General features: G+C 35.7%; 1 protein-coding gene across 2 annotated transcripts in view; it reads left to right on the top strand.

Moving 5' to 3' along the window:
- The first annotated feature begins 10 nt into the window (after nt 1-10).
- The window catches only part of LOC144450224 (metal cation symporter ZIP14-like), a 40829-nt gene continuing 13022 nt past the window's right edge, over nt 11-27817 (top strand). Inside the window, exons 1-5 of one of the 2 annotated variants that reach the window (XM_078140814.1) lie at nt 11-1007; nt 22008-22203; nt 23745-23920; nt 25225-25386; nt 26124-26141. In XM_078140814.1, the coding sequence (XP_077996940.1) occupies nt 354-1007; nt 22008-22203; nt 23745-23920; nt 25225-25386; nt 26124-26141 (1206 nt within the window). In that variant the 5' untranslated portion in view covers nt 11-353. The remainder of the gene's footprint in view (nt 1008-22007; nt 22204-23744; nt 23921-25224; nt 25387-26123; nt 26142-27817) is intronic. The other variant, XM_078140815.1, reaches the window with a different exon arrangement.

The raw sequence follows: 27817 nt of genomic DNA, 5'->3' as shown, positions 1-27817 counted from the left end.
TGCACCAAAATGGACGTCGATAATTGTATCACAGATGCACACGGCACTGACTATCTCCGCGTTCATTGACGCAAAGTTTCGTAAACACTGGGACTTTGAAAGGAAAACTTACCAGCTTGTGACTCTACACACGGGGTTGTATTTAAGCTGCCAACGGTGGTATTTTCTGGTCATAGCATGCACATACTGTTGGATATCACTGGTCCGTATCAGAGCGTGTCAAAATGGCGACTTAAATTACTGAGTATATTCGATGGTCTGGTACATCGTGATCGTCTGCGGTCGTATGTTAAACTGAGCGAACGTTTATTATCCTTCTTATTCAAACAGTGCAATCAAAGCCAATATTTACAATGTATCGAGTTGAACGTAGAGTAAGCATAGATTTAAGCAGGGTTTTGTTTGACGTGTTGGTTCGAATTCGTGTTCACACGCCCCTTTCTCGTTGCCATTGCTTGTTCTTACTACTTGTTGCCTTCGAGGGGGTGCAATGTGCGGAGTCCGTCAACGGGACGATTGCTCCACGGGCATTGGGACAAACTCCACTGAACTCCTCCGATGTTGTTACTAACAGCCGTAATATAACATCGCTATCAACCCCCATTCCGATTCCCGAAGCGGATATCTCAGCTTTAGGCAGTGATTGCCTTGGAGAACTCTTCGAGAAATACGGGGAAGACGGGAAACTGTCGTATGAAGGCTTTGAGAAGCTCGTCTTCAACATCGGCCTCGGAAAAGTACACCCCGAAACGTTGAATGACGCTAAAGTAAACAACACTGACGAACATGACGAAGAATCCCATGGCAGCCACAGTGAGAAAGATCAAATGGAAGAATTGGATGAATCAGTGGGTTACCATAGTGACGAGGAGGATAGCGAAGAAAAGGAGATGATACTGATGCACTTTGAGAATGTTGTTGATGAAGATTCGTTCCATGGAGTGTTTGGTGACGCTCACAGTGACAGACATCAAGACAACCATAGAGACAGCGGCCACATTAGTGTGGTAAGACAAATATTTAGAGAGAGAGAGAGAGAGAGAGAGAGAGAGAGAGAGAGAGAGAGAGAGAGAGAGAGAGAGAGAGAGAGAGAGAGAGAGAGAGAGAGAGAGAGAGAGAGAGAGAGAGAGAGAGAGAGAGAGAGAGAGAGAGAGAGAGAGAGAGAGAGTGAGTGAGTGAGTGAGTGAGTGAGAGAGAGAGGAGACAGTGAGAGTGAGAGAGAGAATGAATGGATGAATAAAATATATGATTGCTTGCATAATATTTTACCAGAGTTCACTACCCAATCATGCAACCTATATCAGCTTTCCTCTTTCTGTTACCAGGGTTCTAGTAAAACATTAGTAAAAAAAACTCAAAATGTATAGAAAACTGTCAATTTTACCAGATTTCACCCTCTCTGTTACCAGGGTTCTAGTAAAACATTAGTAAAAACACTGAATGTATATTGGAAACTGTAAATTTTACCAGATTTCAACCTCTCTGTTACCAGGGTTCTAGTACTAGTAAAACATTAGTAAAAACACAATGTATAGGAAACTGTAAATTTTACCAGATTTCAACCTCTCTGTTACCAGGGTTCTAGTAAAACTTTAGTAAAAACACAATAGGAAAGTGTTAATTTTACCAGATTTCACCCCCTCTGTTACCAGGGTTCTAAAACCTTAGTAAATATACTGAATGTATAGGAAACTGTAAATTTTACCAGATTTCACCCTCTCTGTTACCAGGGTTCTAAAACCTTAGTAAAAACACTGAATGTATAGGAAACTGTAAATTTTACCAGATTTCACCCTCTCTGTTACCAGGGTTCTAAAACCTTAGTAAAAACACTGAATGTATAAGAAATTGTAAAAATAAAAAAAAAGATAAAAAAAAAAAGATTTTTACAATTTGAAAATCCTGCAAAAAAAAAAAAAAAGATAAAAAAAAATTGTAAAATTTACCAGATTTCCGCCTCTCTGTTATCATGGTTATTAAATCTTACCAACCCTTCCCCCAAAACCCACAATGTATAGAAAAGTACACATTTTTTCCATATTTGTATCTCTCTCTCTGTTACAATAGTTTCCGGCTATCACAAAACATTGAAAAGAATATTACTGTTCATGGATTAATTTTCTAAAAATAAACAGCTTATAAACAATTTAACAATACATGGCTGGGAAAGTATTATGTAAGATGCCATAAATTCCTTGAATTAGATTCTTTGTTTGCTGTCTGTGTGGTTCCCAGCCACAATAGAAATGTTGAAAAAAAAGGAGGTAACCTTTCATGAATCAAAGTGAAAAAGAATAAAGAACAGTTAAAAACAATTGGTTATAAAATCTGCTGTAAGGTACTATCAGATCCTTTCTTTAGGGTAGTTTGTTGGTAGATTTAGAAAACTCAAACAATTTTCCCATGTTGCTAAAAATTCAGCGTGAAGGACAGTAGTTTATACAAAGATCAATTTGATTGGATATATTGTATATTTGTGTTTGACTCCTCACCAGCTTGGGAGCATCGCTAGTTGTTTTGTATGTACCAATATTTAGTGCATAATTGTACTAGAACATAGCTGTATTGTGGGCCCTCATCAACTACATACATGTAGAGCTAATCATTTGTTGACATGTTTCTGCGATGTACCATGTTATTGCAAAGCCCCATGATTAGCCTGATGTAATCGGATTAGCCCTATGTAGTCAGATTATCCCTATGTAGTCAGATTAGCCCTATGTAGTCGGATTAGCCCTATGTAGTCAGATTATCCCTATGTAGTCGGATTAGCCCTATGTAGTCGGATTATCCCCATGTAGTCGGATTAGCCCTATGTAGTCGGATTAGCCCTATGTAGTCGGATTAGCCCTATGTAGTCGGATTATCCCCATGTAGTCGGATTAGCCCTATGTAGTCGGATTAGCCCTATGTAGTCGGATTATCCCCATGTAGTCGGATTAGCCCTATGTAGTCGGATTAGCCCCATGTAGTCGGATTAGCCCTATGTAGTCGGATTAGCCCTATGTAGTCAGATTATCCCTATGTAGTCAGATTATCCCTATGTAGTCGGATTATCCCCATGTAGTCAGATTATCCCCATGTAGTCGGATTATCCCCATGTAGTCAGATTAGCCCTATGTAGTTGGATTATCCCAATGTAGTCAGATTATCCCCATGTAGTCAGATTAGCCCTATGTAGTCGATGAGGTCCCACAGTACAATTATGCAGTAGATATCCATACATACAAAACACTGCCCTTTTAGCTATGCGATGTTCCGAGGACTGTGAGAGAGTCTACATTTGTATGTCTACTGGTACAGAACTATATTTACTCACAATATTATGACTATGTCCTTATACCCAACAAAACAGTTTTAAGAAATGTTTCAGTTTCAGATTGTGTAGCTTTAGAGTAAAATAACTCGTCTCCTCAAAGTTAGGCCAGGTAAAAAAAATTGTGTGTTACCGATAACACGTCCTAAAAATTTTTATATGCAAAAAGGTAACATTCTGACAATTTACTTCTATTTCGTTGTAGATTTGGTTGCCATGGTATCTTAGTTTTTTGTTTTGTTTTGTTTTGTATAAGTAGTGCAATTGCGAACAATATCCACTTCAGGAATAAATGACAAAGAGATCTCCTAAATGGCCAAACAAATTGGTTCGCTGCTGCTCAGAATGATAAAAATGTAAGACGGCAAGGAATTTAAAAAGTCATTTTTTAAAAAATCATATTTCAGAGAGAAACGATGTCATTTCAGCCTATAACAGCACAGTCTACATATTGTGTTTGTCTTCTTCTAAATCACAGAATTGTCTTCATTTACTTCTTTTTACACCTCATCAATTATTACTACAGCGGAAGTATTGTGACCAACAAATATCTTGTCTGTAGGTCGACGTAATTAAAAAAATATAAAATGTCAATAAAATAAAATCTTGACCACCGTTCTACCCTATTTTCTGAAGTCATATTATCGAATAATTATAATAAAATAAAATGTAAAAATAAAAAAAAAATAAAAGTGTACAAAATAAAATGTGAATTAAAATAAAATCTTGACCACCGTTCTACCCTATTTTCTGCAGTCACGTTTAAAAAAAAAAAAAATTGCCTTATCATCATTTGCATCCGGTTATTAGAGTGTAATTAGTTTACATGACTCATTGTTGACATCTTAATTATGGAATAATAAAAAAAATCATTCATAGTTATTAATATTTTATTATTAATTTTTGAATTTTAATTATTACTACTTTAAAAAGTACACAGGAGGTAAAATACAATACAATGTATTAATTAATAATCTTAATGATGGTAATTAATAATTATCTTGAAACTGTTGTAGTATTTTAATTAGAAAATAATATGTAAATTTATGACAAGAATTCAATTAGGCGGTAGAACTTTGAACTTGAACCATTTTGGTTCTCATCCTACAAATTATTTCTGAAAATGTCGTCGATTGAGAAATGAAAGAATTTTCGTTGTAGTAAATATGTGGCAATAAAATACAGTAAAGTGTCGACAAAATAACTATTTTTTCCTCACTACTTCATGGTACTGCATACTGGCTTTGTATTCATATCACAACATACTACATACTGGCTTTGTATTCATATCACAACATACTACATACTGGCTTTGTATTCATAGCACTACATACTACTACGTACTGGCTTTGTATTCATAACACTACATACTACTACATACTGGCTTTGTATTCATAGCACTACATACTACTACATACTGGCTTTGTATTCATAACACTACATACTACTACATACTGGCTTTGTATTCATAGCACTACATACTGCTACATACTGGCTTTGTATTCATAGTACTACATACTACTACATACTGGCTTTGTATTCATAGCACTACATACTGCTACATACTGGCTTTGTATTCATATCACTACATACTACTACATACTGGCTTTGTATTCATAGCACTACATACTACTACATAATGGCTTTGTATTCATAGTACTACATGCTACTACATAATAGCTTTGTATTCATAGCACTACATACTACTACATACTGGCTTTGTATTCATAGCACTACATACTACTACATACTGGCTTTGTATTCATAGTACTACATACTACTACATACTGGCTTTGTATTCATAGTACTACATACTACTACATACTGGCTTTGTATTCATAGTACTACATACTACTACATACTGGCTTTGTATTCATAGTACTACATACTACTACATACTGGCTTTGTATTCATAGTACTACATACTACTACATAATAGCTTTGTATTCATAGCACTACACACTACTACATACTGATTTGAAATTGTACCGTCTGAAACAATTGTCAGTTTTAGCCAATTTAGGTAGAAGAGGGTGGGGCCTAACTGAGTGTAGACAGCTTTTTCAACAGTCACACAAAAGACAGCTGAGCCTCTGGGTTATAAAACACAAACATGCCACCATATAAACAAACAAAAATATTTTATTGTTTGCAATTACAACTATTTATTACAACATTGAAATGAACCATCAATAGCCCAGTTGATTGATGGCATATAAAACTACTGAAAGTTTATATAGCAAAGGTTATAAATCATATGTACAAATTGTCCTGATGTCAAATGACAGGTAAATAAACTAATTATTCCTTCACTAACAGACAGTGTGCCCTCTAACGATTGCTAAATTTTGTTGTGAGTCAAAATGATAAAAAATTGGTATTTCTTGTGAGTCACTACATAGTAAGAGATAGGGGAACACCAAATTTTGGTGCGTCGCTAGAAATTGTGTGCGTCAATGGCGCCTCAAATTGGCTTAGAGGGCAAACTGATAACAACTTTGATAAGTGTGGTCCCTATTTTCACACCTCTCTCACTGTTAGGCCATCCATACTTAATTTTATGTTTCTCATCAGAATACCTTGAAAATTACGAGTCGGTTGGTAGGGTAGTTAAAAATTGTTGTTGTTGATAGGATGTGTATGTGAACATGATGATACTTTTGTTTCATAATCGTACCTTAAAGTGGCCATATGGATGAGGATTGGGTACATTTGTATTTGTTTTGGGATTTTAATTCATAAAACAATTTTATCATGGCTTCCTACTTGAAAAATCGATGTGAAAGAACATATGCCAAGTCTTTGTTTGTCACTCAATTCAGTGCAAAAAACTAAAAAATGTGTAAAAAGTTTGTTATTTTACGTACAACAACAGACATTTTACACATTTATTAATCTTTTGCAAATTATTGAGTTACAAACACAATTTTTTTTTTATTGTTTTATTCCCTGTGCTCGAGGGTAAAAAGAGAAAAAATACAAAATTCACAAAACTTCACATACAAAATACAAAAGAAAAACATACACAGCATGAATGATATGAGGTCTGTAAATCGTAACAAACGTTCTGAAGATCTTTCCATTTATTGTCTTACAAACACAAACTTGGTATTTATTATTTCACATTGTTTTTTCATTATGTAGGAAAACTTACTAGAGTTATTTTATGAATAAGAAATCCAAAATAAATACCCATAATGCCAAGATTCCCCGGCACAAACGCTGTAGGTTGGAAATAATTTCCATATGAAAAGATACCTTACTGACTGTCAATCGGTTATTGCTCTGAAAATATCACCGTTTGCTCTTGAGTTAAACCCCAAGGTTTTAATTCCATAAACATTGTGATCTTGTGTTCCACTTGATCGGTGGTTTATTTACTCTCTGGGTAGTCATTAAGCCATTAATTCGGTAACAAAGAATTTTTCCACGTTCGGAGGATTAGCCTAGATGAATGGTTTGTGTCGGCCAATGCCCTCATGTATAATGCATTTGCCATCCATATGACCTCTTTTATGGCTTTCTCCAGACTACCTAAATATGTGATCAGTTAGGTCAATAGAAACACAGAATATAGAACTTGCAATCCAGACTGAGCATGCTCAGACGCAAAGGACTGTGGGATTATCTTTGGTTATCGTAATACCTAATCTGGAGCTACCGATAAAATAAACCTTCTACAATGGTCAGGGTGACTATGAATTGATTATTTGTGGTTACAACAATGTATCAACATTGTTTACAATACTAATTAATTGTATTTATTATGATATTTCCCATGATGCAACATTCAACATGGCGTGTTTGCAAGTTCCCTTTTACATGGAAGTACGTCCAGGCCTAGACTCTCTCACCAGTCCTTGGGAGCATCGTTATTATAAAATATTAATAACTATAAATTTTTTTTTTTATTATTCCATAAATACGATGTCAACTATGAGTCATACAAACTAATTACATTCTAATAACCAGATACAAAATTACAATAAGGCAAAATTTTAACAAATGTTTGTTTCCGATAACATTTTATTTTTACATTTTATTTTTTAAATTATTCCGATAATATAACTTCAGAAAATAGGGTAGAACTGGGGTCAGGATTTTATTTTATTGACATTTTATTTTTACACTTTTATTTTTTTTAATTTTACAATTTATTTTATTTTAATTATATTTTATGATTATCATCTGGCTCAACAAAAATCTTACCAAGACTACTTGGCAAGAGTGCTACATTTTATCGTCTGGCTAAAAAACAATCTTACTAACACTGCTTTTTTTTATCGTGATTACATTACCCCTGCCAGTTATTATGCCTGCACTTGTTTTCACTTTTAGAGGTGAGGAGAAATACTTCTGTTTTGCACTGTTATGTAAACAGCACTATGTATGTATGTACAAGTTAGTACCCACTTTGGTGGACTGTGAGTTCGTATTGTGGGAGTTTTACCCATGGATTTGTATTTTTCTGTGTACATGTACCTAATCCAATATACAGTGATTACATTACGCTTGACAGTACATTACGCCACTGTTTGCTGAGGTGAGGGGAACGCTCCTGTTTTGCACAGTTATGTCAACAGAACCATTGTAAGCAAACTTATCATTGTTTGACAGTTACTGGAGTTATACAAATGGATTTGTATTCTTCTTTGTGACAAATTGAACAGACAGTGATAACCATACAATCATGTTTACTCACTTCATGGGCAGTTTATCGGTGTTTGTATATATGGATCTGTACTGTTCTTTGTACCTTTATATTCAATAGACAATGATTTTATTACATCTGCCAGTACGTTACGCCCGTGCTTGTTTTCACCTTTATGCCGTAGTATGTACAAGTCATAACTGTGTTGATGTGTTAAATGCTAAAGGTTATCTTTTCAAAACCCAGATTATTTATGTGCATATTAAACTTTAAAGTGTTATAATATTAACCCATTCAGTACTGAAAACTTTGCCGCCAAAATTATTTGAACAAAATTCTTGTTTTTATGTAAGTTTTTGGCATATATCAGCTTAATTTTAGACTGGAATTAAAGAAATGTTACTTCGTAATGAAGTAATATTATTACAACTATGAAAATGTTCATATAAATTTGGTCCCAAAATTATTTAAAACTCGTCTCCAGTCGTGAAAAGGTTAACTTATTCATTTAGTAACAAAGAAGTCATTTCTTGGTAGCGTTAGTAACAATTTAGTGAAATGGCTTCTAGCCAACAACTCTGTCATCATAACAGCATCAGACAGCCCATCATCATCATCACCGACCATAAATGAGTTGTTTTTCCAAATATTTCTCTCCATTCACGAAAGGAAAGTACAAGGACCCGTTACTGCCTCGGAGTCATAGACTTATTGTCATTATGAGTCGCTTGAGTTGAGACAGAACCCTTAGGTCATAGCTATTTTCCAGCTGACTGAAGAGAAAAGTAGAGAGTAAAGTAACTTTACTTACTCAAGCATAAGATAAAAAATGGCAAACAGTGTCGCAGCCAGGCTTTGGAAAGAGTGGGACATAGTGTCCCGAGACTTTCATTTTTCTGGTCATCATAAATTTTTTGGGGACATTATTATTTTTAAAAAGTGCCAATAGCATTGTAGCACAACTGTACAGTTTTTAAAGATATTTACACACATGCTGATCCATGCTAGATATTTGCTGAATGATTATGCAGTTGCCTATCCAACCCTGTTGTTATCTATGCAATATACGCGATCATTTGGCGGTTGCTATAGACGTGGTCATGTTGCGCACTATTGTTAAACATATTTGCACGCACTGTTAGTGTAGGTCATCTATGACCCATCACTTCCAAAATTGTGGATCAGGTCCAAAAAATGTCTGTCAAATGACCCAAAAAAAACCTCTGGCTGCAACGCTGGCAAATAGTAATGGCAATATTATTCTCGCCCCCAATGTAATCGTTACTATTTACACCGCCATGTTTAGACAATATTGGCATCCAGCCAGACTATGACTATATTTGGAATGTTTTGACTCGTCTGTTTAGCAGCACAGCGCCAATGATGTAGACATGAGTTGTAATGCCGACGAACAACCAGGGTTAAGTGTGCCCTCTAATTACGACCAAATTTTGTGTTTTTGGTCAAAATGATAAAAACTGGCATTTCTTGTGAGTCACCACATAGTAAGAGATGGGGGAACACCAAATTTTGGTGCGTCACTAGAAATTGTGTGCATCAGTGGCATGTCAAATTGGCTTAGAGGGCACTCTGCTTCTAAGCCAATTTGACATGCCATTGGATGCACACAATTTCTAGTGACGCACCAAAATTCAGTATTACCCTATGTCTTATCGTGTGGTGACTCACAAAATAAAACCCCAAGTTCGTTTCATTTTAATGTACAGCAAAAAATGCTGACTTTCATTAGAGGTCACACTGCTGTCATAGTCAGAAAGATCCAGTTGTTGGTCCGATGCTGTAACCACTCACTGTGACTCCATGTTGAGTTGAGTGTATTATAGAAACAGAAAGCCTGGGTCTTTCATGCTCACTGCTGTCCATTATTGGGACATTCATGGCCTTACTACTAATGTTGGGTTTTTATATAGCGCTTTCCCACGCCGTGCTGTGCATTACTACTGAGGCAGTCAAAGTTTCGATTTTAATACTGTCTTTCAGGCTCACTGCTATCTATGATCAGGGACATTCATGGCCTTACTACCGAGGCAGTTATGGTTTCGATTTTAATACTGTGTTTCAGGCAAACTGCTATCTATGATCAGGGACGTTCATGGCCTTACTACAGTGGCAGTCATGGTTTCGTTTCTTCAATTTTAATACTGTCTTTCAGGCGAACTGTGCTGCCTTTGATCAGGGACATTCATGGCCTTACTACAGTGGCAGTCAAGGTGTCTATTTACAAACTTAAACTAATTTTGTATGATATTTGGTGGGTCCATTACCTTGGGTGTCTAGTTGGGAAATTGTTCAAATCAAAATGATCGCATCACAGGTGTGTGATTTGGGTAAAAAAATGTGATTTTTGGTCAAAAAACTTAAACTCAGAAACTACTGGGCAGATTGGTGCGAAATTTGATGGGAACATTCTTAAGGAGGTGTAAAGTAAGATTTGTTCATGACATGATGATTCCATCAGTGATATGCAAATTAGGGCTAAAAATGTGTCTTTTTGGTTAAAAATCTATAATTCAAAAACTACTGAGCAGATTGGGCTGAAATTTGATGGGGATGCATCTAGGGATGTATGGATGAAGATATATTAAGCATACAATAATTCCATGAGTGATATGCAAATTAGGTGTAAGAATGTTCATTTTTGGTCAAAAACTTATATCTCAAAAAGTACTTGGTCAATGAGTTTGAAACTTGGTGAGATGGTTCCGAAAGTGTTATTCTGCAGATTTTCTACAATTTTTTTTGACAAAATTGGCCCTAGCAACCATGACCACACCCTTAGCAACAACCAAATGGTAGTATACTTTGGTCAAATAACAAGATCATCTGGTAGGCAAGTGAGTAAACATTCAAAAAATGTATGCAAATACCCTAGCAACCATGACCACGCCCATAGCAACAGCCATACGGTGGTGTATTTCACAAAGATAACAACAGGGATTAATAGACAATTGAATAAAAATTCAAAAAATGTGTGTAAATTTGCATAGCAACAAGACCACACCCATAGCAACAGCCAAATAATCATGTATATTGCAAAGATAACAACAGGAATAGAAAGACAAATGAATAAACATTCAAAAATGTATGCAAATACCCTAGTAACCATGACCACGCCCATAGCAACAGCCAAATGGTGGTGTATTTCACAAAGATAACAATGAGTTTTAATAGACAATTGAATAAACATTCAAAAAATGTATACAAATACCCTAGTAACAAGACCACGCCCATAGCAACAGCCAAATGATCATGTGTATTGCAAAGACAATATCAGGAATTCATACATAAGTGAACAAAACATACATAAATGTATGCAAATATATCTAACAACATGACCACACCCATAGCAACAGCCAAATGATAGCATTTATCGTAAAGATAGCAACATGGTTGGATAGGCAACTGGATAGTCATTCAGCAAATGAACACTTATTGTTAGCATGGACTAGCATATGGATAAACATTTTTAAAAACTACAGTTGTGCTACAACGCCATTGGCGGTATTTATATTTGCGTCATTCATAGTATGTTTGTTTAGTACTTACTCAGGAACAACAAACACATTGCGTAGTAAGAATTTAGAGAAATATTTACATTAAGTCAACAATTATGTAGAAAGTATGTTTATTTAGTACTTACTCAAGAACAACAAACACATTTCATAGTAAGAACTTACAGAAATTTTTACATTAAGTTCACAATTATGTAGAAAGTACATTTATTTAATAATTACTCAGGAACAACAAACTCATAGTAAGAACTTAGAGAAATTTTTACATTAAGTTAACAATTATGTAGAAAGTATGTTTATTTAGTACTTACTCAAGAACAACAAACTCATTTCATAGTAAGAACTTAGAGAAATTTTTACATTAAGTTAACAATTATGTAGAAAGTACATTTATTTAATAATTACTCAGGAACAACAAACACATTTCATAGTAAGAACTTAGAGAAATGGCTTATACTTTAAGTTTAAGTCAATATTATCAATGTTATGTCAAGGTTTTTGATTGTTGTGAAGAACCATGTAGGAAGTGACTTATATATCTACAGACAATTACTGAGAAGTGTGTGTGGTACACAAGTGTTTTTATCCTTGTGATGAACCAGGATGTGGCTAAGCCTAACGTTGTAAACACTTACTGAGAAATGAGACATACGTAAATGTTGGTTACACAAAAGTGTCGCATGAAATCCGATGTGGACGTGCATATTGCGGTGTTACACAACATTACTCAGAAATAAGACATACGTAAATATTGGTTACAACAAAAGTGTCGCATGAACTGCGATGTGGATGTTCATATTGCGTTTTAGACAACATTGTAAACACTTACTGAGAAATAAGACATACATAAATATTGTGTACTACAAAAGTGTCGAGTTTTACGAGGGACTGACTTGATGTATCTCGACAGCACAGTAAACAAGCTTAGTCTATGAGGGTTGGGGGGTATGTACTACCAGAAAACGATGTATCTCAACAGTGCAGTAAACAGGCTATAGGGCTAGGAGGTACAACCAGCTAATAATGTATCTCAACAGTGCAGTAAACAGGCTATAGGGCTAGGAGGTACAACCAGCTAATGATGTATCTTAACAGTGCAGTAAACAGGCTATAGGGCTAGGAGGTACTACCAGCTAATGATGTATCTCAACAGTGCAGTAAACAGGCTATAGGGCTAGGAGGTACAACCAGCTAATGATGTATCTCAACAGTGCAGTAAACAGGCTATAAGGGCTAGGAGGTACAACCAGCTAATGATGTATCTTGATAGCACAGTAAACAGGCTATAGGGCTAGGGAGGTACTACCAGCTAATGATGTATCTCAGCAGTACAGTAAACAGGCTATAGGGCTAGGAGGTACAACCAGCTAATGATGTATCTTAACAGTGCAGTAAACAGGCTATAGGGCTAGGAGGTACAACCAGCTAACAATGTATCTCAACAGCACAGTAAACAGGCTATAGGGCTAGGAGGTACTACCAGCTAATGATGTATCTCAACAGTGCAGTAAACAGGCTATAGGGCTAGGAGGTACAACCAGCTAATGATGTATCTCAACAGTGCAGTAAACAGGCTATAGGGTTAGGAGGTACTACCAGCTAACGATGTATCTTGATAGCACAGTAAACAGGCTATAGGGCTAGGAGGTACAACCAGCTAATGATGTATCTTAACAGTGCAGTAAACAGGCTATAGGGCTAGGAGGTACTACCAGCTAATGATGTATCTCAACAGTGCAGTACACAGGCTATAAGGGCTAGGAGGTACTACCAGCTAATGATGTATCTTGATAGCACAGTAAACAGGCTATAGGGCTAGGGAGGTACTACCAGCTAATGACGTATCTCAACAGTACAGTAAACAGGCTATAGGGCTAGGGTGGTACAACCAGCTAATGATGTATCTCGACAGCACAGTAACCTGGGTATTACACATATGACAAAGGGAAAATGTTTCGTATATTCAGATTGTTGACAGAATATAAATTATTAGTTTGATTTGTTGTGAGATATGGCGTAAATAAACAGGTGTTGATTTTTAAATATTTTAGTAAACACTTCAAAGGGACTTTGAGATGTTGACTCTTACTATCAGTAATAACGGAGTCGTATATCTTGTGCCTTCCAGTACTTGACACGACCACACACACAAAATGCTTTGTTCTCAACTTAATAAACACTTTGACTTTTCAAGATTACTGAAAACCATTCTTGTAATAGTTTGTCATAGTGGCGATAATTTTTTTTAATGTTCTGACCTTCAAAAGTTCCAAACTTTAAAAATACTTTAATTGTTGTTGATTTTTTTGGCCTGCAAAAGTCCAAACTTCAAATATGCTTGTTCTGGTCTGTAAAAGTCCAAACTTCAAAAATACTTTTAACCATTTTTGATTGCTCTGAACACTTGTACTTGCTTGTCGTAATGTTGATAACTTTTTTCATGTTCTGACCTGCAACAGTTCCAAACTTCAAAAGTACTTTGACCGTTTTTGATTGCTGTAAACACTTGTCCTCGCTGGTCGTTAAGTTAATGAAAGTACGTTCAGGTTCATCTTGCAAATGTTAGGTCAGTGCAGTAGTAGCCTTGATATGTGTTCATGCATGGCCTCGGTCATAGACGTGAACATGGTGTCAAACAGTCTGCGCTCTAAGCCAATTTGATGTGTCACTGATGCACACAATTTCTAGTGACACACTAAAATTTGGTGTTCCCCTATCTCTGTCTGTGTGGTGACTCACAAGAAATCCCATCATTTATCATTTTGACAGTGCAATAGTAGCCTATGCATATAGCCTCGGCCTTACTAACTAAGTCTAGATTTTAACATGGTGTCAAGTCTTTGCCGACTTGTAAAGAGAGATCTTGAGATTCGTTGCAGGATAGCACTAGAGTACCATGCCCTAGAGTCGAGTCATGGGGATTTTGACTGTGGGGAGCCAATCGTCAAAATCGTCACACAACATGACTTGAGTCTATGGTCTTAGAGCACAGGCTTTTGTTTCCCTAGATATGTTTCATAAGACAATAAAACATCGATAAAATATCGATACTTGACCGATAATATATGAAAGGGGTAAATACGAGTTTCTAGGATCCTGTAAGTCCACAGTCTGCGAAATACGTTTGACACCAATTTATGACACTAATACATGTTCATTCATAACTGGCATCATAGCAGAAAGAACTTAATACTCAGTGTTAAAGGCCATAACAGTATGACGTTGATCAATAATCCTTTTTTCAGATAGCTTGCACTCGTTGTGTAAAAAACAAACAAACAGCTGTTGTTATGGTGATGTTGTCAAATATTGAATTAAACGCTTGGTGTATTTATGGCAATATAAAACGATAAAATGTCAAGTTTGTTGTACAAGTGTCAAACTCTTTCTGGTACTAGCTGTGACCCGTCAACAACTTTGATTGGAAATTGATAGAATTGTTGACAGTTTTCAACAGATACATGTACAACCTGTCCGAGGGACTGACTCAACATACTGTCTGTCCAGCCTGTCGACTGTCTCTCTGTCTCTGCGGACTGTCAATCAGCCAGTCATCTGTCTGTCTGTCTGTCTGTCTGTCTGTCTGTCTCAACATACTGTCAATCAGCCAGTCATCTGTCTGTCTGTTTGTCTGTCTCGACATACTGTCCATCAGCCAGTCATCTGTCTGTCTGTCTGTCTCGACATACTGTCAATCAGCTAGCCGTCTGTGTGTGTGTGTGTCTGTCTGTCTGTCTGTCTTGAGATACTGTCAATCAGCTAGCCATCTGTCTGTCTGTCTGTCTCGACATAGTCAATCAGCTTGCCATCTATGTCTGTCTGTCTTTCTGTATGTCTGTCTGTCAGTCAATCAGCCAGCTGTCTGTCTCTTTGTCTCTCTCTCTGTCTGTCTTGACGTACTGTCCAGCCAGCCAGCTGTCTCTCTGTCTCTCTGTCTCTCTGTCTGTCTGTCTTTCTGTCTGTCTGTGTCAGTTAGTCAGTCTGCCTGCCTGTCTGTCTGTGTCAGTTAGTCAGTCTGCCTGCCTGTCTGTATGTCAGTCTCCTCCAATAAGTGTCAATCCACACCAATACTATTTCAAACATTTATGTCAGCTTCTGTGTGTTCTTGAAATTTTTCAGATTTGATGATTACTGTATGTGCAAAGGTAAAGAATTGCACTGTCCTTCAGGCTCTGACAACTTTTTTTTCAACTTTTTTTCAAATGATCAAATTTTAACCCAAATCCAAACTTGGTTTTTGTTATCACAAATATACCGTAACAGGGACATAGAAAATTATAGCGACAGAAGAAAAAATGTTTTGATTTGCGGAATTTGGTGTGCAAAGTTCGCAGCGACTGATATGCGGTTGTGACCGGAGGGGGAATAGAAGTGTTACAATTGTAGGTTTTACCACTTTCATATATTATTTGCTAAGTTTCTCAATATTATTGATATTTTGAAACATTTCCTGGGTAAGTGCCTGTGCTTGAATAATATATAATAATAATAATAATAATAATAATAATAATAAACATTTATATAGCGCCATATATCCATGACAGTGCTCATAGGCACTTCACATTTGAAATAAATCAAAAGCTACTGCAATTACAAGTATGGCTGTAAAAAAAATAGCAACGTTATAATGATTTAAAATGATTTAAAGAGTACATTTAAATCGACTAAATCTAAATAAATGATTGGTAAGAGTAATTCAGTTTAGATTACACACTGTAAATCTGGGTGAAAAGGTCCGTTTTCAACTTGCGTTTGAAAGTGTCAATTTGTATGCATTGTCTGATGTGACATGGGAGATTGTTCCAAAGCTTCGGTGAATCATTCTGTTTGATAACTTCTACAAAGTTTATATGGATCTCGTAAAAAAAGTTAAGGGTCGGCAGTGAAAAACTAGGTGGGGATCAGGTAACCGGAACCAAACAATTATTTTTTTAGGCCTGATTGGGTGTATATGTCTGCAGAACAGAAAATCATTGGGAGTAATTCCAGCACAAAAAAAATTATATTCTTTAAAATGAAAAAAAAATATAATAAAAAAAAAAATTAAAAAAAAGTTATCTTGTATATCACAGTCCATATTATGATTTATATACATATTGAGACAGTATTTGTAGACATGTAGCTAAATACACCTGTTATGTATGTACAGAGTGTGTTTGACAACATTAGCTATTGATATACCAGTTATGTTGACTTTTTACTACCTTATCTTAAAAGCCATGTATCAATTTATCATGTCTGCTCTACCTGTTAAGAGACATAAGTGCTGTGGGATATTATGGGATAGTGAGCTACATTTGCATGACAATGTACTAACAGTTACAGATCTTGGACAAGTGGACTGCACATTGTAAATGTCAGAGATTGAATTTTGGAATACTTTTGGCCCATATTCATTGCATATAAAACATCACACATTCTTTTCACAGCAACAGGTAGCCTTGTACCTGTGAAAAACTTAGACTTCGTCATTAAAAATCAATCAATCAAGAGAGAGGTTGACTCAAAGTTCTTGACCTCTGACCCGGGTCAGCGACCCAGGTCAGAATACATTAATCACTGTTCTTGCTTAAACTGGTTATACAAGTTTATGACATATGGATATTGTTTCTGTGTGATATCACTGATGTCAAATGAATATTTGTTTTAGATTGTTCAGTTACAAAACAACTTTACCACGTTTTTCTACTTGAAAAATAACGTGATATGAAATACAACAAGTCCATATTTGTTTATTTATTTATATATGTATATAGGAAATCATCCTACAGGCATTGTCCAATAACAGGAGGGCCCAGTGTTGATGCAGCAGGAAACCTGCCTTGTTCGGTGATTCTCGCAAACCAGAGCTGTTATTTCTTTCGCTGCACTTCGAAATAGGGGACGGCTCCTCAAAAACAGTGCCATAAAACAGGCCGTGGTTTGCGACGATGTGTTCAGTAGTATGTCATTTGCATATCATGCATACATTTGCATATTCATGATATGCAAATTATTGGTATTGAATTGAATGTATGAGTACTGATATGTGATGAAATATGATTGATATGAGTCACTTTTAAATGATACAATAATATTAATATTTATCGTGAAAATTATTAATAATTCACCACAACAGATTTAGAATGAAATGCATGAATCATTCGGCTGGAAAAGTGACATTTTATTTTATGATGGAATTTTGTAAAGTTCAGAGATTAAAGTTCGATACATATTTCAAAAACCTAGAACTGCTAGGGTAAATTATTACGGCAAATGTACTCTCAGAAAACTAACAAATGTTACCATAGGGTAGATATTACTGTGGCAAGTGTACTACTAACAAATGTTACCATAGGGTAGATATTACTGTGGCAAGTGTACTACTAACAAATGTTACCATAGGGTAGATATTACTGTGGCAAGTGTACTACTAACAAATGTTACCATAGGGTAGATATTACTGTGGCAAGTGTACTACTAACAAATGTTACCATAGGGTAGATATTACTGTGGCAAGTGTACTACTAACAAATGTTACCATAGGGTAGATATTACTGTGGCAAGTGTACTACTAACAAATGTTACCATAGGGTAGATATTACTGTGGCAAGTGTACTACTAACAAATGTTACCATAGGGTAGATATTACTGTGGCAGATGTACTACTAACAAATGTTACCATAGGGTAGATATTACTGTGGCAACAATGTTACCATAGGGTAGATATTACTGTGGCAAGTGTACTACTAACAAATGTTATCATAGGGTAGATATTACTGTGGCAGATGTACTACTAACAAATGTTACCATAGGGTAGATATTACTGTGGCAAGTGTACTACTAACAAATGTTACCATAGGGTAGATATTACTGTGGCAAGTGTACTACTAACAAATGTTACCATAGGGTAGATATTACTGTGGCAAGTGTACTACTAACAAATGTTACCATAGGGTAGATATTACTGTGGCAAGTGTACTACTAACAAATGTTACCATAGGGTAGATATTACTGTGGCAACAATGTTACCATAGGGTAGATATTACTGTGGCAAGTGTACTACTAACAAATGTTATCATAGGGTAGATATTACTGTGGCAGATGTACTACTAACAAATGTTACCATAGGGTAGATATTACTGTGGCAAGTGTACTACTAACAAATGTTACCATAGGGTAGATATTACTGTGGCAAGTGTACTACTAACAAATGTTACCATAGGGTAGATATTACTGTGGCAAGTGTACTACTAACAAATGTTACCATAGGGTAGATATTACTGTGGCAAGTGTACTACTAACAAATGTTACCATAGGGTAGATATTACTGTGGCAACAATGTTACCATAGGGTAGATATTACTGTGGCAAGTGTACTACTAACAAATGTTATCATAGGGTAGATATTACTGTGGCAGATGTACTACTAACAAATGTTACCATAGGGTAGATATTACTGTGGCAAATGTGCTACTAACAAATGTTATCATAGGGTAGATATTACTGTGGCAGATCTACTAACAAATGTTACCATAGGGTAGATATTACTGTGGCAAATGTACTACTAACAAATGTTACCATAGGGTAGATATTACTGTGGCAAGTGTACTATCAGAAAACTAACAAATGTTACCATGGGGTAGATATTATAGCAAATCTACTATCAGAAACTAAAAAACATGGCTTTTGGTGAAATACAGATTTAATTCATTTGTAACATAATAAAAACACTTTGAGGTATAAAAACACTGTGTCACCTAATTGAGACTGTATAGTCTTACTAAATTGATAGTCCACTTAAAAACAAACACTTGAAAAATTGAATGTGTCAACTCAAACACTTAATATCAAACAGTCTCAAAATTGAGTAATTTGCATATATGATGAAGTGGTAAATGATAAATTAGAGTCTTAAACTGCTATTCAGATATCATTTCAAAATTCAGATATGTGACCCTCATTCGACTCATCCTACCCCTCCCTCCTTCAGAGTGGAACAGTCCACTTATAATGACATCATCATACGCAGATCTTCAAAGTCATCAAGGTTGGGTGGAAATTAACAATTAATGCTCCCTAAGCCTCGTCTAATTAGTTGATGGATCCCCTAGGGACAGCAGAAAAGGGTAACATCAAAAATTTATATGAGATGTGATAACTGAATAAATATTATGGTCTCTGTGGACGTGCAGCACATGATAAATGAAAATAGTTGGGTAAAGTCACTCAGTGGTGAATTGTAAACGGGAGAGAGAGTAATATTGCAACATTTGAAAGACATTTTGTCGGACAGTGGATGTTGCCATGGTGATACTTGTAGGATCTTTATATTATAGGTAAGGAGAACTTGGAGGTTTTTTGTTCTGTTTTTGCGTGATATTGAAGGTATTTTTGTCTGTTGCCTGTTGCTGCCATGTATTTGTAACCGTTTGATATGAATTAATATTTGGTGTAATACAAAATAATGAGGTGTATATTGAAGACTTTATATTAGTGTATTATGTATGTTGTAGTCTACAGTGGCTTGTTTTAATTCATAGTCATATTTTATTGGGGAAGGGAATGTTGCAGGCATTTTTGGGGGGTGGGGTGGGTTGGGAATGTTGCAGGCATTTTTGGGGGGTTGGGAATGTTGCAGGCATTTGGGGGGGGGTATGTTGCAGGCATTTTTGGGGGGTGGGTTGGGTTGGGGATGTTGCAGGTAATTTTTTGAGGCTGGGGGTGTTTCAGGTGAAGTGATTGGGAAGTCTCAAAACACCAATGTGACAATGGCCCCATTCCAGCAAAAATGAATGGGCCATTTTCAATTTCAATGGGCCCAAGTTAGCATTCATGATCCAACAATAAAGCGAAATACTTAAAATGAAGTAACCATCAATTCTACATTTTTATTGACAAAATATGAGCTCACACATAAGGAGGTTTCAAATGTGAAAGATGCATCTTTCAATCACAGGTCATTACATAACAGTTAATAACTATTATAACAAAATCCAAACAATGATGAGCACAGGGATATATGAGTCTCTATTTAACAGAGGTTTTTATTAGCCTCTTTTCGTCATGAAATTTCCTTAAGGATTCCTCAAAGTTGTGTACGTCCGATGACGGGCCATCATTGGTATCTAAAACTTCTGGCAGAGATTGCGTCTGCTTGGTGAAACATAGCTGAGGTTGTCGATGGTCTCGTTTCAATATCTTTTTCGGAGGCATGTTTAATACAGTAAACGCACGTGTTTGCCAGCCAGAAATGACGCGATCGCCATGTGGGGGATAATTCATCCATATAGTTACATTGTTTCTAAATTATGTATACGAGTAGTACGTAAAAAGAGACTTTATAGTATAGTAACTAGTTACTACGGAATGAATGGTGAGGTAGAATTGGCAACATTCGTTATTTCTGATAGGGCCTATAGGGGTACGAAAGTAAAAGTGTTCTTATGTAGTCACATGAAAATTAAATACATAAATAAGTAAAGTAATATTTCTGCTTGTTATTGTTTGTACAGTAGGGAAGCATGTTCAAGTCGCGAACCGTAAGTCCGTACCGTATGAAGCCATGCAACCGTTGTAAGCCTGACACTGAAAAGTGGACATTGCGACGGTAGTTTTCTGTGGTAGCGATTTGAGTTGTTACCTACAAGATTAGTAATTGTGTTGATAAATTTATGCTTCAAGTATTTATTCTAAAACATCGGTGATCATAATCACTGATCGTAACATTCATTCAAGGAGTTGACGTCTTTTCTCATGCATGATGAATGCAGTGACGGTCAGGCGAGGTCATCAAAGGGCATACTAATTTGAATATCTTGAATCGTGTTGGTTTGATCTGTTTCACTATACCCGGGGAATAGTCATGCGTGTATCGTGTATTCAAATAGTCAAACATGGATAGAGGGACATGAAACAGTATAAGTATTCAGATTTGCTTTGCAAAAGACGACATGTAGGGGCATCATTTCAAACAGCTGACGTGAGTTGGGTTTACAATGTACTTCGTGCGTGCGTGCGTATGCATGTATGTATGTATGTATGTATGTATGTATGTATGTATGTATGTATGTATGTTAACTTTGTCATTGCACCATAGGATCTTTGAAAATGTTTGTATAGTTTAGAAGTGAGTACAATACTTTGAACTTAACTCAGTGCTACAGTACTAGTACCCACAGTACCCCCATGTAGACTGGAACTGGTAGAGGGCGCCATAACACATAACATCTAATGTGGAACATATTTCCAAGGGATTTAAGTTTCACTGAAAAGAGTGTTCCGACTGAATCTGACCAATTTAATGATTCCAAGAATCAACAGGACATTATGATATAGTAAACGTTAATTTGGAACAGATAATATGAAACAAATGTGATGTTTTGATCATTCTACTATGGATCTTGATCTGTGATCACCCAAAAATGTCCTATTTGTATGTACTACATGTTCAAGTGGATTGATGATTCGCTGATTTACTTGTTTTGAAATATTCTCTATTATCAGGTTTTTTTTCTTTTTGTTTTCAGTGCTTGACGCCTGGACAGCTGGTCCATGTGTATGGTGTCCACCCTTGGGAAGGGTTGGACCAGTCGCAGTTTATTCAAATCTGTCCTATACTTGTCCAGCAGTTGGATAGTCATTCATGTTTACAAGTGGGAGATCACCATGGGGAGGGAGGACATAAGATGAACCAGCCTGATATCTTTTCCATTCCCGGCCATAGTAAGTGTCTTTATACTTAGTAATAAATAGTTTGTTTTTTTACAATACCATGGTTCCAAAAGGGAACTTGCAATCCAGACTGAGCATGCTCAGACGCCAATGAATATTTGATTATCTGTAGTTATCGTAATACCTAATCTGGTGCTACCAATAAAATAAACCTCCCACAATGGTCAGGGTAACTATGAATTGATTATTGGTGGTTATAAACAATGTATCAACATTGTTAACAATACTAATTGATTAGTATTTATTATCACATTTCCCATGATGCAACATTCAACATGGCGGTTTTACAAGTTCCCTATTACTTACTACCTCATCAAGCTTGATTCATGACAAATCGGGGAAAATAATGGTGATTTAGAACAGTTTGATATATATTTTAAGCACCCTAGAACCACTGATGTACACACAGTTTTTTGTGACGTGGCACAAACAGGGTATATTAATCCATATTTTCTGTTCAAAGACAATATCTTGGCTTGCGTATAGTATAATAACACATTTAACTCATGTTTTCAGGGTTTTTTTTTTCAATTAATGGGTTACAAAAACTGACTCAGTCTGTGTTTTTACACTGTTTTTTTTTTGAAGTAGAAAAACATAAAATTGTTTTATGACGTAAATATCCAAAGTTAATACCTGTTTTTTCTCCATATGGTCACTTTAATTTGAAGTTGATATCACGACATAATGAAACCATATGCTGGTAAAGGGTCGTACTCTGTTTGAAACTGACATATTAAAGTGGCCATATGGATGAGAATTTGGTATTTATTTTGGATTTTTATTTGATAAAACAGCTTCACCATGTTTTTCTACTTGAAAAAATAATGTGAAATAACATATACCAAGTTTATGTTCATAACTCAATAAACGGCAAAACATTAAACAATGTGTAAAATGTGTACGTACAATAACAAACTTTTTACACTTTTTGCATCTTTTTGCAATGTATTGAGTTATGAACATGGACTTGGTATATGTTATTTTGCATTATTTTTTCAAGTAGAAAAACATAGTGAAGCTGTTTTATCAAATAAAAATCCAAAATAAATACCAAATTCTCATCCATATGGCCACTTTAACTAATGGTTTCCTCTATAGATATGACAGCTAATTCATCTTTAATAAAAATATGTTTATTTATTAAAGGGGCACGAGCTGAGTTTATGAATTATTCACTCATGTGATAATACTTGAATAAAATCTAAATTAATTTAAACTGTTCTAGAATAATGTTAATATAATGTTGTTTATTCGGTACTGTAGGCCATGGGCCTTAAAGTGGGTATTTATTTTGGATTTTTAATTTATAAAATTTTATCATGGCGTCCTACTTGAAAAATCAATGTGAACCAATGCAGACCAAGTCTTTGTTTGTAACTCAGTACATTGCAAAAAACTACAATAACAAACATTTTACATGTTTTATTAATCTTTAAGTTGATAGTCAGAGTGTTTGAAAACATTTTGTGTTGCAGTTTTCCTTCATTTTTCTCGCTCAACTAATCCTCTTGTATTTCTTTCCTCTCCAGTTTGGGGTTATGGTTTTCTGGCTATAACAATAATAAGTGGTGTATCGTTAGTCGGAATTCTCACCGTTCCGTTAACACGGCGTTATCCAACGCTCTACAAGCGTCTTCTGTCGTACTTGGTGGCATTAGCTGTTGGTTCTCTCGCAGGCGATGCCCTGTTACATCTTATCCCTCACGTAAGTTAAAACAATCAGTGTTTTGTTGTTTGAAATTCTGATCATTTCATAACATGGCAATGGCATTATATCCAAGTGCCCTATTAGAGGTCTTTTTTTTATCTATAAGTAATAATGTAAAATTGTGATTCATTCGGGACTGATTTTTGAGTGCAGATCTAAAAAACAATTTGATTATACCGTACGGTAATATATATTTTGCACCAATCTTTGTTTAACTGAGAAACTATGTATAATCAATGCTGAACAGAGCGTGCTACTGAATATAAAATCAGAATTATTATCCAAATGCCGCCATGAAAATAAATATTTCCTTGCTAACTATAGAAGTAATTTTAACCTCCATAAGGAGTGGTTTAATCTAACCATCTTGTTACGCTATGAATACACAAACATAGACCTGTTGTTGGTTCCAAGATGCATTGCGCGTCTCTCTATACAATACCATGTATTGTGTACACGCTGAGGGGTTTGCACGCGCTACTCAGGGGGATGGTTGTCACCTGACCTTACCCTGGGTTCACCTGTAAAATCCCTCTCTGTCATTGATGGTGTTTAGTCTTTGTTTTATAAAATCACTCATAATTAAAGATGTCAACATGTGTTTCCATCATTTCCTGATGAAAATGTTATTTCAAACATAATATAGACAAAACAAGACTAAATGTAACATCATTTCGCGCAATGCATCTTGGAACCGGAAAATCAACTATTTACATGTACATATTGACCTTGACAATCTCAATTTATCAGTCGCCTGGTGATCGCTGAGGAAGCGTGAAACTCCGAGTAACGACTTATAACATTCTCATTCCTTGGATTAAGTGTTTTGTAACATATTATGTGTATAATAACTATTATAATAGACCTAGTGATAATGCTTTGCCGTAATTCGCTAGAATCAGTCACGTGATAGGAAAATAGAATGACTATTTTCCTAGGGGAATAGTTCCATCAACTGTTACATGGTCATGTGACCACCGCGAGTTCACAGCAGGTCAAAATGGCAGCTTTGAACGATGTCGTCTGCCAACCTCAAGAGAAGAGGGCAAGATTTTCATGAGATATATTATAAAACACATATTGCCTGGCCTATATTCTGGCTATTGCACCCGTTCATTACCCCCTCGTGACTGTGAGGCCAAAGGCCAAGGGAAATAGCATGTTATTCTGGTACCTCACAGTCCCTTGGGTGTAATAAATGGGTGCTATAGCCCTCATGGCCATTCAGTATGTGTTCACTATATGTGGGGAGTCTATTTAATATATCACTGATGATTCCCTCATTACTTTCACCATTTCAGTCGTTTGCTGGTGAGCATGAAGAAGATGAGCATGCTGGGGAGTCTGAACAGGATGACCACCTTAACATGGTGTTAAAAGGATTGGTTATTCTTTTTGGAATTTATTTCTTTTTTATTATTGAAAGAATTATGAAATATGTGTCACACAGAAAACAAAGAAAGGTAATAAATCTTTATTTATATTTTTTTATTTATACTGGATAGTTTTTTTAAGTACTATATAAACACTTGTCTCCCAAGAAGTCCAGTGAGGGCCATCCCTCATGGGTTCAGTGTTAATAATCTTTTATTTATACTGGATAGTTCTTTAAGTATATAAACACTTGTCTCCCAAGAAGTCCAGTGAGGGCCATCCCTCATGGGTTCAGTGTTAATGAAGGAGGAAACCGGAGTACCCGGGGAAAACCTGCGTTCTTCGGTAGAGTCAAAATTCTTACTTACAGCGTAGTAAATTTAATCAAACCCTGAATGGGTTCAAACACCAACTGCAGTGGTAAGAGACAAGTGATTTAACCAATTTAACTGGTGTTTATGATGTTTCACGCCAGTCTGCCTTTTGACTGTTTGTCCTTTGTGAACCTTTACACTCTGAAGTAGAATAGTAAACAGTTAAATTGCATTCGTCTATCAGAATTTATCTCGTACATCATACCAATGTTGAAATTTTTTAATTAGTTTCCAGTAATCAAGGTGTCAAAAATTGCTGGTCTGGCATATGTCCAGATCATCATTCACTATCCTAATGTTATTTTTGGGGAAACAATTCAGTCACAGATTTTAGGTAACAAATTTGTGTTTAGCACAAAAATTGACTTTGACACCATTAATGATATTATGAATTTAAAAAACGTAGAAATGTTTGAATTATGAATATTTTGATTCTTTTTCATTTATGGCAGCTAGAAAAGGAACGAGAGGTAATAGTTTGAAAATCTTGTATTTGTAAAATTCATAACTTTCATTCAATATGTCTTTTTGTCTTTTCTTTTCTTTTCTCTTTCCTATAAACATATACTGTTTATGTACTCTGTGACTCTGACTAATGTAGAATATGTATTAACAAATGCAATTCAAATCAAATCACGAAACTAGAAACAAAACATCATCTTGCTAGACAAAAATCATACTAACACTGCTACATTTGATCGTCTGGCACAATAAAAATCTTACTAACACTGCTACATTTTATCATCTTGCTCAACAAATATCTCTTTTGATAGGATTTTTGTCGAGCCAGATGACAAAATATAGCAGTGTTAGTGAGATTGTTAGTAGGCAAACGATAAAATGTAGCACTGTTGGTAAGACTTTTGTTGAGCCAGATGATAAAATGTAGCAGTGTTAGTAAGATTTTTATTGTGCCAGACGATCAAATGTAGCAGTGTTAGTATGATTTTTGTCGAGTCAGCTGACATTTTGTTTCAGGTTTCGTGATTTGAATTGTAACATTCTAGACTTATGTATCATAATATGTACCTCTGATCTAAGATTCATAAACTTTGTTTAAGAAAACTCCAATCCGTTATCTTAGCTAGCTAAAATCATCATGAAAATCTCCACTCATGGAGTTGATAAATTTACGGGCTAATTCTTGTCATTTTATCTTATGCTAGAGAGTCAAAATAAAGCAAGAAGGTTGACTTATTCTCAGTACCTGTAATAGCATTTTATCTCATGCTAGAGGGTCAAAATAGAACAAGAAGGTTGACTTATTCAGTACCTGTAATAGCATTTTACCTCATGCTAGCAGGGTCAAAATAGAACAAGAAGGTTGACTTATTCAGTACCTGTAATAGCATTTTACCTCATGCTAGAGGGTCAAAATAGAACAAGAAGGTTGACTTATTCAGTACCTGTAATAGCATTTTATCTCATGCTAGAGGGTCAAAATAGAACAAGAAGGTTAACTTATTCTCAGTACCTGTAATAGTATTTTACCTCATGCTAGAGGGTTAAAATAGAACAAGAAGGTTGACTTATTCTCAGTACCTGTAATAGTTTTTTACCTCATGCTAGAGGGTCAAAATAGAACAAGAAGGTTGACTTATTCTCAGTACCTGTAATAGTTTTTTACCTCATGCTAGAGGGTTAAAATAGAACAAGAAGGTTGACTTATTCAGTACCTGTAATAGCATGTTACCTCATACTAGAGAGTCAAAATAGAGCAAGAAGGTTGACTTATTCTCAGTACCTGTAATAGCATTTTACCTCATGCTAGAGGGTTAAAATAGAACAAGAAGGTTGACTTATTCTCAGTACCTGTAATAGCATTTTATCTCATGCTAGAGGGTCAAAATAGAACAAGAAGGTTGACTTATTCTCAGTACCTGTAATAGTTTTTTACCTCATACTAGAGGGTTAAAATAGAACAAGAAGGTTGACTTATTCTCAGTACCTGCAATAGCATTTTATCTCATACTAGAGGGTCAAAATAGAACAAGAAGGTTGACTTATTCTCAGTACCTGTAATAGCATTTTACCTCATGCTAGAGGGTCAAAATAGAACAAGAAGGTTGACTTATTCTCAGTACCTGTAATAGCATTTTACCTCATGCTAGAGGGTTAAAATAGAACAAGAAGGTTGACTTAGTAT

This window comes from Glandiceps talaboti, chromosome 19 (genome assembly GCF_964340395.1).
Source record: "Glandiceps talaboti chromosome 19, keGlaTala1.1, whole genome shotgun sequence".
In the NCBI taxonomy this organism is placed as follows: domain Eukaryota; kingdom Metazoa; phylum Hemichordata; class Enteropneusta; family Spengelidae; genus Glandiceps; species Glandiceps talaboti.
This window is presented reverse-complemented; position numbering and strand designations above follow the sequence as displayed.